Below are 19,392 nucleotides of genomic sequence, written 5' to 3'. Positions count from 1 at the left end.
TGTGTTCTGACTGATATTGAGCTCTTTAATCCATTTGGACTTGAGTTTTGTGCATGGAGATAGATATGGGTCTATTTTCATTCTTCTACAGGTTCTTAGAATTTTTAAGATTATTAGTATTTTGGTCTTATTTATTTTATTGAATGTTTCTTGGTGATTTTTTTAAAACATGAATGCTTGTATAGTTTGTTCTTATTTCTCTCAGTTGCTTTATTCTCTCTCCCACCCTTCTCAATGTTCCCTTCCTATATTCAAATGTCTTTACTTCTTTAGTCAGGTCAGATACATTCCATCATACTCTGTTCCAGATACACGCCCTTTACCTGTCTTCTTCTCCTTTATGGTCCACTTCTAGCTTCATGTAACAGATACATTTGTAAAGATAAGCTTAATATATTAATATTAATGAAACTAAATGTTACATATAAAGAATATGTCTATTTTTCTTTCTGAGTTTGAAATACTTTAATATACTGATCTCAATTTCATTATATCTATATCTATACATATTCAAATCTTAAATTGGGCTTAGAGTTTCCTAGCCATTCAAAAAGCTTACTGCATTTTTGTATGTACTAAGCTTCAATGTGACTTTGAAAGTATCATTTGAAAGAATAATCAGTAAATTATGTGACAAGTGTCCTTTAGAATAAGGAGGTAGGTGTAGGGAGCAGAATATGTCTGTGACAATATTTCCCAGAAATAATTGGCTGTCCAGTTGCTATGATAGTACACTAAGTCTGTTTAATAGCTCATTTAGCAAATCCTTCAGGAGCGAATAGAAAGGAAGATGGTCTTGGTCCCTCAAGGGTGGGCATTTGTACATGTTACCAAATACTTATTCCTATAAATATTTTGTGGAAAGAAAAATGATGTGCATTTCCCTTTTACTCTCAGTGAATTTTTCACTGTAAGTCTTATTTTGACTTTTCAAATATTTCTATATTGTAAAATTGATAATAGTGAATTTCTTTTCTAGAGAGATTATTTCAGTCTCTTTCAGATTGTCAAACTCGGGTATTCTGAAGGAGAATCTGTGGACTTTTTTCTTTTCTCTAGAGTTTCTACAGCAGAAAGCAACAGTGAATGAATCTACAATACAGTTTTGTCGTGAAATTCTCAGTACTCCAATTTGCATGATGCTGATAATCTTGTATATGATTTGTCATCAGAATAAATCAGAATTGAAGAAGAGTAAACTATGAGCAAAGTATTGGAAACAATGTCTTTATCTCTCAAAAAAGGAGGGTAAGTTTTATGATGTGACTTTAAGTATTTTATTTATCTTTTCTCCATTTAGGATCATCTTGTATTCATTTTGAATCCTGGGAAGCCTAAAATAGCAGAAACATGTTTTTCTCATTGATCAGAAGTTGGTAATAGTTTGCGTTTCTTTATTTTACACTGACTGGCCTCTGAGACTAGGCTGTGTCCCATGTTATCCACATACTTCCTATTTGCAAAGTGATGGATCAGGACAGGAAAAGGTGTGGGTCTCAGCACTGAAGCTGCTAAGATCGTATGATAATGCCAATGAAATCAGTGTTGGGGTTTCAGGTAAACTTTCTGTTTACAATTCACCCTGTGGATTTGATGTAAGGCCTAACACAAGGAATAAAGGAGAGAAAGCAGCTCTACTTAAATCTTAAAACAGTGTATAGTACTTTGTTTACCCTTTCATGAGATTTGCCCTGATTCACATTCTAATCTTCCTCCTATGACAATAACTGGCAATGATATACTTTTCCTTTTCACTATGATTCTTGACATAATTATGATAGACATGACTGCAGTACAGATACAGAAGTTATAAAACTTGAAAAGCAAAAACTTGGCTTCTGTTCCTGGGTCTTTTCTAGCTGATGCCTGATAAACACAACTTTTTGTATTGTGTGCATACTGGAGCAGCATAAACTTGTCCTATTTGGGTATTTTAAACTGACTGAGTAAACTGACTGAATAAACAATGCTAAAACAAAAAGGAGACAAGCATGACTAGGAATGACAAAACTCAACAAATTCACACATACAAACTGTAAAGCAGAAGTATATTAGAATACCATCCTCCACTATGTGAATCTGCATAGCTGTTCTGAGGAAATGGTATTTGCATTGTGCTCTCTGTCCAGACAAAAAGAGAGACAAGTGGTTTTAGAAAAGGAAAGTTGATCAGACTGTAACATGCAAAACTTATGAAAAAAGAAAATGTCCAGGTGTGATTATATGGAGACAAGTGGAGAGACACGTCTGGAACAGTGATGTTGACAGCGAGAGTGAGTATCTCAGCCACTGTGATTTGAAACAGTAATAATTTTATAGCCCATGAATCATTTCATTTCACAAGCTACTTTGTCCATTTACAGTGATGACAGGGAAAAGGCAAAGAGGGAGAGAATATAGGAAAACTGAAGGTAAAAACCTAAATGCTGGTCCTTGTTTTCTGATTAGAGATATAGCAAAGACAAATCACTAAAGGCTGTCAGTGATTTTATCAATTAATTTCTGGGATATTCAAATTTCTTTTCTGTATTAATAGATAGAAAGAGATAGAGAGAGAGATATGTCTAGTGACATAGAGATAGATACAAAGAAATATATTTAGATAGAGACATGTATGGACATGTATATTTGTACACATATATTTCAATGTGATTTATTGTAATTTTGCCACTACATTTTATGACACAATAGAACATAAAAACTATAAAATGTTGTGCAAGAGGAACCATAGCCAAAACTATACAAATAAAACTTTTATGAAACAGAGGGAAGACAATCATTTTTTTTCTGTTGCTATAGAACATAGCTGAGTACGAGAATTTCATGTCCTTCTCTAAGACAGGGACTTCTGTGGGGAAGTTAAGCTTGAGATGCCCTGCATGGCCACTCTATTTTATTTGGTATATGGCATCATTATTACTAACAGGCGTCCATTATGAATTTTGTATGTGTTTGTTTTATGAAGTGATCCATAGTATACCATTCCCTCCTTTTTGTGTGAACATTGTTTATTCATTCAAATACCACACCTAATAAGGAAATTTTCTGTTGTTCCAGTTCACACTCATTACAAAATTTGGTTGTTTATCACATAGCAGTCAGAGATGACCTAGGACGAGAAGCAAAGTCCTCAAGATCCAAGTTTTCTAGCCCCTTTAATTTTTTCAGGGCAAAACTGAATTTATTTTTTTCTAAGTGCAAGGAGAGAGCAACAGATATCTGTCACAGGAGAACCCTGGCTTTTCATTACAACTAATTTTATCAGAACCTCCCACACAAAAATTATAAAGTTCTACTGAATAACTCAGTATTTTTTGTTACTTTAGGAGATAAACAAATCTTCACTTTAATTTTTATTACTTTTATTTTTCTGTGGGTCTGTCTCCCTGTCACTTTTTGCTTTTTCTCCGTGTCTATCTCTCTGTGACTATGTCTCATCTATCATGTGTGTGTGTGTGTGTGTGTGTGTATGTGTGTGTGTTTGTGAGTGTGCGCACATGCGTGTGTAGTATGCTGAATGACAAAGGGCATCTTACCTGAGGCAGTTTTTTTTCCTTCTGCCATGAATACTCTAGCGATCAAGCTCAGGTCATCAGGTTTAGTGGTGGCACCTTACCCTGCTGAGCATCTCACCATATCCTAGTGAAAATATTTTAATAATGGATGTTCTTATGTTTTACATGCCTCAATTTTATAATAAACTAATGAAAACACACCTAAAATTCATCATGTTACTTTCATGAACCTCTTATAAGATCTTATTTAGATCTCTAAACTTTTGTTTTTGTTTTTATTTTCGTTCTTTTCAATTTTATAAAAAAACAAAAATAAAAAACAAACTTTTTTCATTTTATACATCATTCCCAGTTCCCACTTCCTCCCCTCCTTCCTCTCACCCCTCCACATCCACTATTCATCCACTCCTCCCTACTATCTCTAGGCTGAGCAAGGTAACCATTCAAAAGAATGGGCTCCAAAAAGCCAGTTCATGAAGCAGGGTTTAATCGTAGTCCCATTGCCAGTGTCCCCACAGTCTGACCCAGACATACATCTGTCACCCGCATTCATGGGGTCTAGTTTGTTTCTACACTAGACCCTTCTCTGTCCACCTTCCCTTCCACCCACCTTCCAAAACTACTCCTCAGAGAGCTTAAGGCCTAGAAATGTATGTTCCTTTCATTGCTGCTAAATTGTGCTTTCATTTCATTCATCCCAAATGATCAATTTTTGTTATTTTTCATATCACTGAAATCTCCACTATTAGAGGTGCTCTGTTCAATTTTACCTTCATTGCAGAAATCCTATGTTCCAGATGTTATGTTATTTATTCTTTTGTGTTTTTATAGTTACTAAAAACCATAAAAATTATTTTTATCATGTTGTCACTACCGAAAAGCTGTCAAGATCATTAAGGTTGGTATTTATCTCAGCTACTTGGAAAGAAAACTTGAAACTGAAACAATGTAAAAAGTGAGCAAATAAACAATTTGAAATCCAAGTTTTATTAAAGAAGAGACTGTGACTGGAGAAGCAGTGATGAAAGTCACTGCAGCAATGACGGAGAAAGTAACCACATCTATACAAGCTTTGCTTATATAGTATCTACCAATCTTTACAGAAACCCTGCAAAGGGAGATTGTTATATTTCACATCATTATGTGTAGATACTCTGGTGCTCAAGTTTTACATCTCTAGTGGGCAGAGAAGTGGTATTCAATTGAGCTCATCAAAGTGGCACAGACCTATCACATGGCCTCACTGAGAACACTGAGAATCTGGCTGGGAACTGACCTTTGTCATTTGAGATCTCAATTAATTTTTTTAAGTAATGTCAATTTCATGTCTGAACAGTATAGCACTTGGGGCATTATTTTTTTTTTTAGGAAGTTGATGTAAGTTCTTCTAATGCTAACCAATAGTACCTTAAATAAATAATTAATTGATTTACATTTATCTATTTTTCTTGAAGAGTTTTTTATACAGTATATTCTCATTAGCTTCACCTCCCACAGCTCCTCCCAGATTCTATGTACCTCTTTATCCACCCAAACCTATACCCTTTCTTGCTTACTCTCCTTAGAAAGAAAAATGGTTTCTAAAAGAAAGAATTATAAAATAAAGTAAGATAAAATAAAAACATATAAATGTCAGTAAGACAAAACAAATAAACAAACAGAAATAGAAATTTGCCAAGTCTCAATTGTTATAACAGGATAGTCTTCTTCCAGGAAATTTTGGTTCATCCTTTGAAACAGAAGATAATTCTGGAAGAATAAAGAATGAGTATTATATTTTAAAAAATATTTTATAGGTCTAAATGAAAATAGAGGCATTAGCAAATTGTACTACATGACATGTGAAGATGTCACAACAAAAGAAATAACTGCAAACATTATTTTTAACTAACAAATTTCATCATTTTGCTAGATTGATGTTTATTCAAGCAAATATCAAGATTGAAAATTAAAAAGATGAGCAGAAGTATGACATATATAAAATATTAAAATGTAAGTTATTTACATGAAACAATAATGAAATAAGTATTAATTTTTATCAGTCAACTAACATAAAATGATGTCACAAGAAAAATTTGTTATAAAATTTATCATTTCTGAAAATTCATCAGTCTTGTAATTATGGCCATACTTGTATGTAAGATACACAAAACCACAGATACAAATATACGTGTAAATCTCCGTTGAAGTATTTATAATAAATTTAAGGTACTTCTGTCTGCACAACACAAGTGTGAATCCAAAGTCAGTTACATTTTAGTTCTATTTAAATGTTTACTTTGCTTTGGTGATTTTATCAAGCCCATGAATTATTCCAGGTAAGTTAATAGCTAACCAAGTAATATAAAGTATTGAAAAACAGTTAATATTTATAAATAACAATGATTCCTTTAGCATTAGGTAACATTCTTAATACTTCAGAAATTGTTGTCTTATAAAATTATTATTTATGAAAATAAAAGTTACAAGCAGCATGTTTCTCAATAGAAAATATGTCTATATTATGACATCATTAAATTTCAATTAATACATAAAATTCTAAGTTATAAAAACATAGTTCAGTGAGATGCAACAGTTGAAGAGATCCTGACAACCTGAGATCCATTTTTAGACCCACATGGTTGAAGGAGAGACTTAAGTCAACTGACCTTCACATGAGTGCCATAGCATGAGAACATACAGAGACACAGACACTTATACATACACACCTAGAGAGAAACACATGAATAAACACAATTAAACATGGTAGTAATTTTATAGAAATTCTAGGTCAAAATAATAATATTAAATTACATTGAAGATTTTTTTTCAATCACATAAGTTACAAATGTTTAAATAAGCAGCTGAAAGAAAATACAAAACTTAACATTGCAACAATGGGCTTTTTCATAAACTATTGAAATCATATATATATATATATATATATATATATATATATTATGTATACACACACAAGTATATATGGACATTTATCATTTTAAAGGGCATTTTTTCTAGTTTAAAGATATCAAAAATTTTAAATAAATCTCAAGCTTCTAGGTACAAAACTTTAATTTTTAACACAATAAAAATTTATTAAAAGTATTATCACACAGTTTTCTTTGATTCTCACAGCCTTAAAGTATACAAAAAAAAACCTTATTTGATTATGGTTACAGTAACATGTTCTTTTAAATAAGATGTAATATTAAAATATGACTAAATAAATTTTTGCAGAGTATAATTTATCCAGGGGCTAAATGACTAAAGGAAAATAGACATAAATATTCAATGTGGGATGTCCTTCTTTATATGTGTCACTTTTATTGGTTGATGAATAAAGTTGTTTTGGCCAATGGATTAGCAGAGTAAAGCCAGAGAGAGAGAGAGAGAGAGAGAGAGAGAGAGAGAGAGAGAGAGAGGTGGAGTAAAAGATATGCCATGTAAAAGTCAAAGGAGAAAGATGCCAGAACATTACTGGCAAGCCACAGCCTTGTAGAATACATAGATTAATAGAAATGGGTTAATTTAAGATATAAACACTAACTAGGTATTTCTTAGCCATTGGCCAAACAGTGTTATAGTTAATATAGTTTCTATTTGATTATTCATTTCTGTGTAACAGGGAAATGAAAGTCCAGTCTACAATTGCAAAAATAAATATATGATGGAATCACTAATAGATACTTAGCCATGGGGTCTATGTATGCATGCATGCATGTACACATTTCTTCATACACAGGCATCTCTGTATGCATGCAGACTCTCATTTCTTCAAAACATTCAGAATAAGGTAGAGGAAGTATTTGTTCTCATACCCACCCAACAAAACAAATTTTTCCTAAGTTTCCAATCAGTAAGCTATTTTTTACAAAAGGAGCAAATTCTACACTTTGGAACATCAATGAAGACCAAAGCACTTGAACAACACTTGTATTTCTCAGCTCTAAAGTCCAAAAGCTTTGATCCAGTACAATAAGCTTTTGAGTCAATGGTAAATCTCATCGAGACCTAGTGATCTATGCTGGAATTTTAAAGGGTGGATACTGGGGTAACTTAAATCTTCAGGGAATTAATGACAAAGAAGGCTGGGACTAATAGCCTGCAGTAGAAACAAAAATATCAAGGTCCGAGCACTGATTTCAATATGCCATTTTTTTCTTGGCAGGTTAAACATTTGTCAACCACTTTCTTCCTACTACAGCCACAAACATGATACATAACAATAGTGTGACTGACTTCATTTTGTTTGGCTTGACACAGGATCCAGAAAAACAGAAAGCAGTATTTGGAGTCTTCTTGATTCTTTACCTTATGACCCTAATGGGGAATTTTCTCATTGTGGTGACCATTAAGATAAGTCAGACTCTTGGGAGTCCCATGTACTTTTTTCTTTTCTATTTGTCCTTTGCTGATGCTTGCTTTTCTACAACTACAGCCCCTAGATTGATCGTGGATTCCCTCTCTAAGAAAAAAACCATTACCTACAATGAATGTATGACTCAGGTCTTTGCAGCTCACTTCTTTGGGTGCATGGAGATCTTTGTGCTCATCCTCATGGCCTTTGATCGCTATGTAGCAATCTGTAAGCCTCTAAGATATACAACTATAATGAGCCAACGTATTTGTGGTGTATTAGTGATTCTTGCCTGGGTAGGTTCTTGTATCCACTCTTCAGCACAGCTTTTCTTGGCCTTAAGATTACCATTCTGTGGCCCAAATGTTATTGATCACTATTTCTGTGATTTGCAGCCCTTGTTGAAACTTGCCTGCATGGATACCTATGTGATAAATTTGCTAGTTGTGTCTAATAGTGGTGCCATATGCATGGTAAGTTTCATACTGTTGCTTATATCCTATATTATCATTTTATACTCTCTAAGAAATCACAGTGCAGAAGGAAGACGAAAGGCCCTTTCTACTTGCACTTCGCATTTCATTGTGGTGGTCATATTTTTTGGTCCCTGTATATTTATATACACTCGTCCCCCAACTACTTTTCCAGTTGACAAGATGGTGGCTGTGTTTTACACAATTGGGACACCTTTGCTCAACCCTCTTATCTATACTCTGAGGAATGTAGAAGTAAAAAATGCAATGAAAAAATTATGGTGTTATAAAGTATGACTTCAGTTGATAAACAATATATGATGATTCTAGAGTATAGCTCCTTAAGAGTTTTGTTTAGATATATGGACTAGAAAGACCAAGTATTTCAGAGATTATTTAAACAAGGTACCTGTCTCATATAAATAATACTCTCAGGCCAGTGAGATGGTTTAATAGGTAAATTTTTTTTTTCTGCCAAGCCTGCTGACTTGAGTACAATCCCTAGAACCAACATGATTAGGGAAAGAATAAATTCCCATAAATTGTCTTCTGACCTCTTCACGTGTGTCACGTTGTGTACAAATACAGATATAAGTAAATAAATCCATAAATCAATAAATATATGCAATAAAAGTTCTTAAAATCATAAGAATGAAAGTCAAAGCTATAGTTTATCCCCTTTGGACTTTTAGCTATATGAATATACTTTCAAATGGTATATTTTCAAATTTAATGATATCTAATCAATAATATTATAATTCATACTCACTCTGGGATCTTCATAAAACATATCCATGCTTTTTCCGTATCAAAGGTTATAGATTACATTGGTATATAGAAGTACCACTTCAAGTGATAATAGTCTGCTGTAATAAAATTCATAGCTAGGTGGATTAGATTGCATGCAGAAGGCCATGGGTTCCATACTGTGAACAAAAAGAAACAAGCAAATATACAAAAATGATAAAGGATGATGATAAAGTTGCTGTACTATCTCCATAGAAGCATTTCTCATTTTAACATGAGATTATAGCACCACCAGTTTTTCCAATAATTTTATTATGAACAACTGATAGCACAGTAGGCATTGATATCTCTAAAGGATATTTCTAAAAATTTCTAGTTTCCCATCCACTAATGTCAAGTTTGCCTATATCTTTTCAAGATGAATATTTATAATTTTCATTATTTTATATCCCTGAATTTTCTTTTCAATACCCATGAAGATGTTTAAATATAATTGCTTCTTAAGCGAGTAGGTCAGAAAACAAATAGACATTTATTTCTTATCTTTGCCTGTTTCTTCAAACTTTATATAGCAAGAAAAATCGGTTTACCTGTCTGTAAATGCACAAGTTTTTTTTTTTTGTTTTGTTTTTTTTTTTTGGTTTTTCGAGACAGGGTTTCTCTGTAGCTTTGGTGCCTGTCCCGGAACTAGCTCTTGTAGACCAGGCTGGCCTGGAACTCCCAGAGATCTGCCTGCTTCTGCCTCCCGAGTGCTGGAATTAAAGGCGTACACTACCACCGCCCGGCTAATGCACAAGGTTTTATGAAGAGTCTTCTCACTGTAAGTTAACAGGGAGTTCCAAATCCCCCAGATAGTAAACAATGCCTCCACCAGAAATCTACAAGCTCGTTTTACATGCAGAAATGCCAGCTGTGATGTTTATTGTCATCATGCAAAGTACTGGATTCACCTAGAAGATAGGTGTCTGGGCATGCCAATGAGGGATGATCTATCTTACATTACTTTATTTGGGAAGATACACCTTAACTGTGAGTGACCCAATTCCATAGCCTGGGATCTCTTGGATTCAATGAAAAGAGGAAGATTTTGTGCTTTTTACTTTCTTCTTCCTAACTGTGGATTGAAAGTGATTAGAAACCACAGGCTGTTGTTAACGGAATCAAGATACAAGATGTAAAAGATGCACAGAATAAATAAACTCTGCAACATATTTCGATATTTAGTTTCATTTTCATTAATTTGACAATAATTGTAACTTAACATTCAGTATCATAGGTTCATACTTCAGTTAAATACTTCATTGAATAGTTTAGTGAACCTTGCACCTATAAAAGCCACATTTAATAGAGTCTTCATTGAATGAACCCTAGCTTTGTACTTTTGCCATTTTTTTTGAAATCCCTACTATAGTTACAAAACCACAAATTTTCCTAAAGTTAAACGTTTATTGGTTTAAGGTAAATTGTAAAATATGATTTCATAAATTTAAAATTTCAATTTTTATTTTGAATCTGGGTAAAAAGTAAGAGAACATTACTCCTGTATGTTACAAGCAGTACTAGTATGTCTACAATCAGCATGCTTTCTGGAAACCTTGATCTATTTCATAGTTGTAGGCATTCTAGGAAAAAATTGAACCCAAGGTATCAATAGCACATGGTATTTTCACCGCTGGCTTTAAATCATGTTACTTAGCAACTGACTGAAGAAAATGTCAGTGTTTTTCAATTATTATTTGATCTAGTAAGTGGTATTCTACATGATCAAGATAATGTGAATCCTATAAAAACTAAGTTTTTAAATACAGAAACGTCTTGACAATTACCAACTGTGCAAAGGCTAAAGTCAGAAGAATGTAAATAGCCATACTCATTAAGAAACTTTTTTGAGAAAGTCAGTAATGCTTCCATTCCAACAAAATAAACAATATTGATTTCAAAATGGTGATTACTATACTGTATCTCTTTTAAGATAAAGTATTACTTTCTGAGGTAAAAGAAAAAAGGAAAGAATTAAAAAGTGAAAAATAGAAAATATCATCATGGAAACTGAAGTGTGATACAATGAGTTACACTGTAGACCCCCCTTTTAATGTATACTACAATGTGCACTGCAAAGAATCGTTGGTCTTCTTTCAGATCTCTGGTTGATATTACACTATCAACCTGGGGCTCACTAGGAATATTCCTGGGTATTCTTTTTTTTTTTTTTTGCCCTATATTATAGAGGTCCTGAATCTTTGGATCAGTGGTCAGGTTCTTTCTTGTGCTCCAGAAGGTTGATATAGATGGACTGGATGGTGGGGAAGCCCAAATCATAAATATGGGTCTGGGCTTAGGCAGCTACAGGGTTTGTCTGCCAAATGAGCAATTGGAGAAGCTCTCCCATATTTACAACTTCTTGGCTGACTCATCCACACCTGCCTGATGCAGTTGGTTCTCCATCTCTTTCGACCACGAGGCCTGCTCTACTTCCTTCCACAGGCATTGATAGGCAGAAGGGAGGAGGGCAACTCTCCTGTGCTCATGCTGTCACAAGACAAATGGGTAATGGGGACAGCTCTATCATGATTATAAATGCAGGTTTGCCTCACCCACATCTGCTCTAACAGAAGAAGAATTATTGTACTGCCCTGGTAAGGTATAGGGCCTGCTCTTCAGCTCTTTTGACTTCAAGACCAGCTCTCTCACCTGTCTCAGGTGTTGGTGGATTGGGGAAGAACATCTTTCATTATTCATGTGGTCACCAGAGAGATGAGAAATGGGGTTAGCTCTTCCATGCTCACACCTTCCAGTTTGGCTCACTGATACCTTTGTCAACAGGGTTGGGTCTATTGTACTACCCTGGAGAAGTGCAAGGTCTGCTCTCCTGAGTGTTGCAGCTTGTATGTGATGGGGAAGGGACAGAACTCTCATGCTTGTTACCTCTGTTTGAATGGGGAGCAGCAACCAAATCCAGCAGCCGGAACAGGTCCAGATGAGCACTTTACATCGGCATTTATAGTACAAGAGTCCATGCAACTTCCAAAATGTGCAACAAATGACTGGCTACCTGGGCAAACACCCAAAGTCTCATTTGCATTGCTGGAACAACCAACCTTGGATAAGGCCTAGAGTAACTGACAGACCATTTTCAGAGGCAGGAAATTCTTAAAACCGTCTTACCCTGTCTTGGTAAGAATTGTCAGTCATTTTCTTATATCCTACTTGTCCTATCTGGACTTTGTGCATTTTGTCAGTGGTTGATGAATGGACAATTTCTTGCCCAAAGACCAGTTTTGCCGAAAAGAAAACATGCTCCAAGTGGAGTGTCTTTGGTGCTCAACGTTCTCTTGGAAATACATCAGTGTGTTGCTGCCAAGGGCAATTGTGTCTCATATCAACAGAACCCTAAGTTATTTAAATGTCATATTTTACAGCTCTTTGAAGTGGTTGAAGGTTATCTATCCATGCACAATAGAATTTCTTTGTATCTAAAGAACCTGATTAGGCTAACTATAAGTAGGACAAACATGGATGATTATTGACCTATAAGTCTTGATACCTATTAACTTAAAAACTAAAACTTCTTACTAGAATATTAAATAATATTCAAACAAATGTTCAACAAATAAGAACAATGACCCCAAAATGTAAAAAAATGTATTGCAATATAATAAATATATCTGATAATTGCATCAATATACAAAATGTCTTAAGCAGAGGTAGAAGCATGCATGAATACAATATGACAAAATAACTTTGCCTACGTATATAAATATTGTAGACAAAAATAGGAACATAATCAATATAACTTAAGTTTGTATCAATATACAAGAATATATATTAATGTAAATTGCCTATAAATAATAGCTCATAAGTATTTACTCTATTTTTACTCTATTACTCCCTGTTATTATTAGTGTGAATAAGCACACACTAACCTATTATCCCATCCATTTTCCCTTTTTATCCAAAGAGATCCCTAAGCCTACATAATTTTTCTCCCAACCCCAACCCTATAACAATTATAATCAACCCATAAATGATGTCCCTTACATCAAACTTTGTTAGGAATGGGGACATCATCTTCTAGAATTACTTCCAGTTGCCATGGGGGTGATGTTCTTTCTATGGGAACCTGTGAAAGTGAAATGATGGATAAGTTCCAAGATTACTGTCTGATATAATTGCAAATAGTGTCTGAGAAGTTGATAAGGTTTTTCTGAGGTTCCTATTTGGAGTTATGGACAAAGTTGTAAAAAAAAAGTGCACCATTTCACCTAACCAAGTTGGAACCATCTTGAGCTACTGGTACCCAAAAGCAAGCCTTATAGTAGCACTATCAGTGTCATTACATCATATCAACTAGGTGGACTTGTTGTGTGGGTTCCCATTTTCTTCCTGGTAACTTCAAAGATTACTGTAGGAAAATTCATTTTCCATTGTGTAAAACTCAAACATTATTTATAGAGACATATATACTTAATGAAAGGTTTGATAGAGACAATATTATGTATGAAGAAAAGCAAATTTTTTTTCTTTCTGTCCCATACCAGATGGCTCCCGGCATGAGACAAATATTCTGAAATTTTCTTTTAACAACATGATTGGACTTAGAGAAGGACAGAGTCATTGTCCATATATATATTCCTTTGAGTTCCCTTTGGGTTAGTACCTGCATGTATCGATGATTGGTTATAGAAAGAGTTTAGTCAAACAGTAAATGATGCAATTATAATCTAAAAATACAAAGAGATAATTTGAAATCTTAAAGAAAATAGCTTTTTTTTATGTAAATCATTCCCAAAATATTTTTTTCTGAAACAATAACTATAATCTACTCCAAGCAAGACTCTATGAGTAAGTACAGTGTGATTCAAGTATACTACATTTCAAAGAACTTCATAATTTGTTTAACTAGGAAAATGTGTGAACATGGTGGAACGAACCTCAAGTCAGCTTTAACTATGCAGAATCTTTAGATCAAGACCATTCATTAAATGTTGTTGTTCATGTAATGATGAGGTCATTGTTTATATATTTGTTTGTGCATGACTGGACAGGAGAGTCAACAGTGAGTAAATTAGCAATGTTTACAATTCCATCATCTACAGATGGTGAAGAAGAGATACAAGGATCAATGTAATAAAAATGTTAGTGCCATTTGTCATATAAATTCTACTACTCAACCTAGCAGAGTTTGGATGACATAATTTTGATGAAAAATCATGAGAAAGGTAATTATAACTGTGAGAATTTACCATGAATGTTTCTATTATCACTTTTTACCGTTAGTGGGAACTTACAGAAAAAAAAATCACAGAACCAGGAAATATCAGTGAAATATTTCTAATGTGGTTTACATGGTAGGGACCAGTAGCAAATACTCAACTTCCAAAGGTTTACTCTGTATGATTAGATAATGAATATGATAGTTTTCAAACAGAAAGCAGAATATTCTGACCTGAATAGCCATGTGGGTCACCGTTGTTTCTAAGCTGATACAGAGTAAAAAATTAGTGCTGAATAGGCATTAGAGATAGGAAACGAGTGCTATAACAGTAGTACAATTCTAACCTAGATTGCGTTAGGTTTCTCCGTTCAATGGTTCTTATTTCTACTTCCTTCAAGGCCACCTCATAAATGACAGCCATTTTATTCTTCATGATATAAATGTTCTAAATGAAGTCATCTAAAATGTACATTGAATCCTTTTCAGATTTAAAAAGAAATATATTTATTTGTCTTCTGTATGAATTTTTCTATTTAACAATCCCTTAATAGCATCCTTCATTTGAGCATTTCTCAAGGTATAGATTAGAGGGTTTAACATGGGAGTTATCATTGTATAGAACACAGCAACTGCCTTATCAATAGGTAAAGTAGTTGCAGGTCTCATGTACACAAATATGGAGGGCAAGAAAAATAATACAACCACAGTGATGTGGGAAATACAAGTGGAGAAGGCTTTGCGTCTCCCTTCTGCACTGTGGTTTCTTAATGAGTACAGGATAACTGTGTAGGAGGCCAAAAGAAGTATAAATGTTAATAGACAGATAAACCCACTGTTGGCAGCAACGAAGAGCCCCAGAATGTGGGTATCAGTGCAGACCAGTTCAAGCAAAGGGTTCAGATCACACATAAAATGATCTATGACATTAGGGCCACAGAAAGGTAAATCAATAATGAACAGGATCTGTATGATTCCATGAAGAAACCCTCCAATCCATGACAACCCCACTAGCAGGTTACAAACTACTCTGTTCATGATGGTTGCATAGTGCAGGGGCTTGCAGATGGCCACGTAGCGATCATAAGCCATTGCAGTAAGCAGGATGACTTCAGCTCCTCCAAAGAAATGTTCTCCAAAGACTTGGGTAATGCATCCATTGAACTGAATAGTCTTTTTTTCATGAAGTGAATCAAAAATCATTTTAGGGTTATTGACAGAAGAATAGCAGGTATCAATAAAGGAGAGATAGGCAAGGAAGAAGTACATAGGGGACCTTACCAATTGACTGTGTGTAATGGTGACAAGAATGAGCAAATTTCCGATCACAGAGACAATGTAGATGACCAAAACCACAGCAAATACAATTTTCTGCATCTTTTGGTTCTGTGTGAGCCCCAGAAGAATAAACTCAGTCACATTCCTCTTTCCCATTGACGTTTTTGGATATTTAATCACATTGCCAGAAAAAATAATGCATCCTCAACTTCATTTAATTTTGGCATTTTCATAATTAACATTTAAATGCTGCTCAATTGTAAAATTTTTTGAATATTGTTCATGTTGTTTTTCACATACAAAAAATATTTTTTATTCTTTGTCTTATTCAAACTGACTCCTGGAAGACTAGATGAAGATGACGCACAGAGTATAAACATGAAGAACTTCTGTAAATGAAGCTGGAGGTGAAGAGATTCAAGTAGTTGGAGGATTAAATAATGGCCACTAATGTGAAGCTAAATATTTCTGTTCTTAAACTTATGAAATAAGGAACCATAAAAGGTAATTGAAAATATAACTTGAAAACTAACAAGTCATTAGGCTAAGAGGAAACTCAGGACACCAATATAGTAAACTGACTGTCGTGCCTTAAAAGAAACAGAATTGAGTTCACTTAAATCCAAAAAAGGAAGCTCAGGTATTAGACTATTTGTCAAGTTTTCTTTTTACCACTTGAAAAAGGTATTTTTCTTTGAAAAAAAAACAAATACAAATAAGTTATGAATCAATCTTTTTCAAACAAACTACCAGGATCTGAAAAAGTATAGCTTTTTTTACTTTTCCAAAGTAAATATTAATAAGCAATTAAAATGGTTCATTAATGGATATAAAGAAGGTCAGTGTAATAATCAAAACTATTTTATAACGAAATAAATGAATTGCTATAAAACAATGCATAATAATTCACAGTATATATGAAATAATTATAATAGCTATAATAAAGTATTTCTTCTATGTACCACACATTGCTTCTCATTTCTTTTAATACTCATTCTATGTACTGCTGCTATTTATCTATTTTAAAAGTAAGAAAATGATGGATAGGACCATGTACAAGTTCAATACTAATATTGAATAAATTGAGAAAATCTTCTGTCTATTAGTAGTAGTTTTTTATAGGTATTTGTTTATTCGATCCCTTTCGTAAAGGAATTTGCTGGTAAATCTCATTTTTTCTACAATTTTATAGCTATTTTTACAATTATATAACATTATATGTAATTATATGACATATGACTCTAGTTATAAAACAATTTTATAGTTATTTAATATAAACTAGAGAAGTTAATATTTCTGTGCTAGAAATCAGAAGAAAAGGTGACTTTGATTATAATTATTCTTACATAATTTCATCTGTAATTTTTAACAAATATTAATAAAAATGTTATCATTAAGTTCAATAATTGTCATTTTATAAAATATTAGTTTATAATTTGCTCTGTATGTGCTCATAACACTTCATAACATTCATATAATTTGGGTGACAACTTCATATGACTAATTTTGTCAGTGAACCTGTAGATAATTCTTAACATAGCTACTTACATTCCATATACTAAGAAATGCATGCTGCTGGATTCTTGAAACTGTTCTTTTATCTTGGTCTAACTTGAGATCACTTTTCCCTAACATCCTTATAAAATGGGATCCCAGAATTCTGTTGTGACCCATTAAGAACTATTGCAGCAGGGGCCAAACGTACCCCAAGAATTGAAAGGAGTGAGGAAGAAGCCAGCTTTCCCTCCTGTCACTCCTTTCATTTTACCTTCATTTCCTTGCAACTCATGAAGCTGCTTCATCATCTGTCTATAAAGTGAAATCTGCCTTATAATTTATTATGAGATTTGGTTAAAATAGAGAAACATTCACAATAGTTAAAAGTATAAGGCTTCAAGTTATTTTTGTATAGTGTATACATAAAAGATAAGTTTATGTGGGTGGGGAAAAACATGAAGAAACATTTGACCCTGTCATGAACTGAAAAAGAATCCTCCTCAACCTTACTTTCTATGCAGTCACAAAGATGGGTCTCACAGTGAGTTATCTGTGTTTGTGCTTATAATCAAGAACTCAATAATAGTTCAATTATTCTTTAGGACTTATGAGTGAGATGTACAACTAATAATTTTCATTCTCTTGATTTATTCTAATTATTAATAGAAGAATCCAAGGACAAAATAATATAATATAAGGGTGGGTTTTATTAATAATTATATTTCTATTAGTTTCACATTATCTAAGAATAATGGTAAAACATTTTTCTGTTAATTTTTAAAAATTAGGATGATGAGAAAAACCTTTGTGATTGCATTTGATGAACACTGAGAGATGATGATTCCCATATGTGAAAAATCAAAATATCTAATAAGCACATCTGAAAAACATACCTTAACAGTTGGGAATGATCTTGACCATAGTTGAGAGTGTTCAGTGTTCACATCAATAACACATTCGGTGAGACTTCCCTAGAGAAAAGAAACCTTTACTATAAAATATATGAATATATTTGCTAAGAAACTCCTTAGATAACTTAATTTCAAATAGGTCTGTGTTAAGGAAGTGTCTTCAGAAAAAAAAATCTTGCTCAATTCCCCCCAAATTAAAATTATTTCAGAGAAAGTATGAATTGTGATGCATATAATGCATTATATAGAGAAAGTATTTTTGCTTCCTGATTCTGGTTCTGCAATTAGGAGGTAGCAAAATTGCCAAAACCATTCAAATGGATCCACTCCTGGTCAATCTTTCAGTGAGGAAACAGCTGTGCCCTACCTTAAAAGAGTGTTTACAGCTGTATGCTTTCAGATTTCTGCAGTTTTATATCTGAGACTTGTCTCACAGGGATTCATTATCTCCTGTGATAGAAAGAACTCTTAGAAGGTTGTGTTCTGGAAACTTTTATTTGACACTTGCCAGTTTTTCAGCTGGTAATTGAGTTTCCTGTACATGGAAAGTTTAAATTTTTATTCCATTTTTTAATTGGAGCTTTTCTTGGTAAGAATCCACATACCAGCAGTACATAGTCTGGATCTTGTCATATTTTATCAAGACTTTCTTGTGTCTGCTGCTGTCTTTAATCGAATCATAGTGCTGGGGTCTCACATATGTGTAGCCCTTCCTGCTTTTCAGGCTGATGTGAATGACTGAACTCATCCTTGTACTACGTGTTTTTAATCCCCCTCTCCCTCTAGGAAACTTTTTATAATAAAATGAATTGATACTAATTCTTGTCTATTTTAAAATTTTGAACAGAGACATATATTATTATAAAGTTGTGTTTCATTATGCTTATTTAATATACCTCCCCTATGTATGCATCTTATACATTGCAACTACTTGACCTTTCTTTGGGCAAAATGATATTATAAGAATTTTAATGGCATAAGTCATGTTGATGTGCAACACTGAATAGGAAATGCAAGATGAGAAACAATGTTGCAAATACCTGTGGCTTCAAACACACATACAGAAAGACACTGAAAAATGAAAATGATTTTATAACCACTACTGTAAAACTCTCTATTTTAACTGCATTTTTTTATTGAAAAAAAAATTTCCGCCTTCTCCCTGCGTCCCATTTCCCTCCTTCTCCTCCCACTCCTCTTGTCCTCCCCCTACACCTCCAACCCCCTCTCCAGTCCGAAGAGCAGTCAGGGTTCCCTGCCCTGTGGAAAGTCCAAGGTCCACCACCCCCCATCCAGGTCTAGGAAGGTGAGCATCCAAACTGGCTAGGCTCCCACGAAGCCAGAACATGAAGTAGGATCAAAAACCAGTGCCATTGTCCTTGGCTTCTCATCAGCCCTCATTGTCCGCCATGTTCAGAGAGTC

The 19,392-nt window shown here is 33.8% G+C and overlaps 2 protein-coding genes across 5 annotated transcripts in view; one reads left to right on the top strand and one right to left on the bottom strand.

Moving 5' to 3' along the window:
* Positions 1–7,706: 7,706 nt before the first annotated feature.
* LOC101982520 (olfactory receptor 4C11-like) lies at positions 7,707–8,621 on the top strand. The gene has a single exon (XM_005363256.2). The coding sequence runs from the start codon at positions 7,707–7,709 to the stop codon at positions 8,619–8,621; it is 915 nt and encodes a 304-aa protein (XP_005363313.1).
* Positions 8,622–14,790: 6,169 nt separating this feature from the next.
* The window catches only part of LOC101982040 (olfactory receptor 4C46-like), a 6,005-nt gene continuing 1,403 nt past the window's right edge, over positions 14,791–19,392 (bottom strand). Inside the window, exons 1-2 of one of the 4 annotated variants that reach the window (XM_013352289.1) lie at positions 17,862–17,875; positions 14,791–15,706 (exon numbers count right to left, since the gene is read on the bottom strand). In XM_013352289.1, the coding sequence (XP_013207743.1) occupies positions 14,791–15,706; positions 17,862–17,875 (930 nt within the window). Of the gene's footprint in view, positions 15,718–16,526; positions 16,541–17,861; positions 17,876–19,392 lie in introns of those variants that run through there. The other 3 variants (XM_013352290.1, XM_005363255.1, XM_005363254.1) reach the window with 3 other exon arrangements.

The sequence above is a fragment of the Microtus ochrogaster genome, linkage group LG9, assembly GCF_000317375.1.
Source record: "Microtus ochrogaster isolate Prairie Vole_2 linkage group LG9, MicOch1.0, whole genome shotgun sequence".
Classification (NCBI taxonomy): domain Eukaryota; kingdom Metazoa; phylum Chordata; class Mammalia; order Rodentia; family Cricetidae; genus Microtus; species Microtus ochrogaster.
Note: the sequence above shows the minus strand (reverse complement) of the source record. Positions and strands in the feature narration are given on the sequence as shown.

Bases quoted from the DNA above. Each gene is read 5' to 3' on its own strand.
- LOC101982520 (XM_005363256.2), top strand. From the start codon at position 7,707: ATGATACATAACAATAGTGTGACTGACTTCATTTTGTTTGGCTTGACA.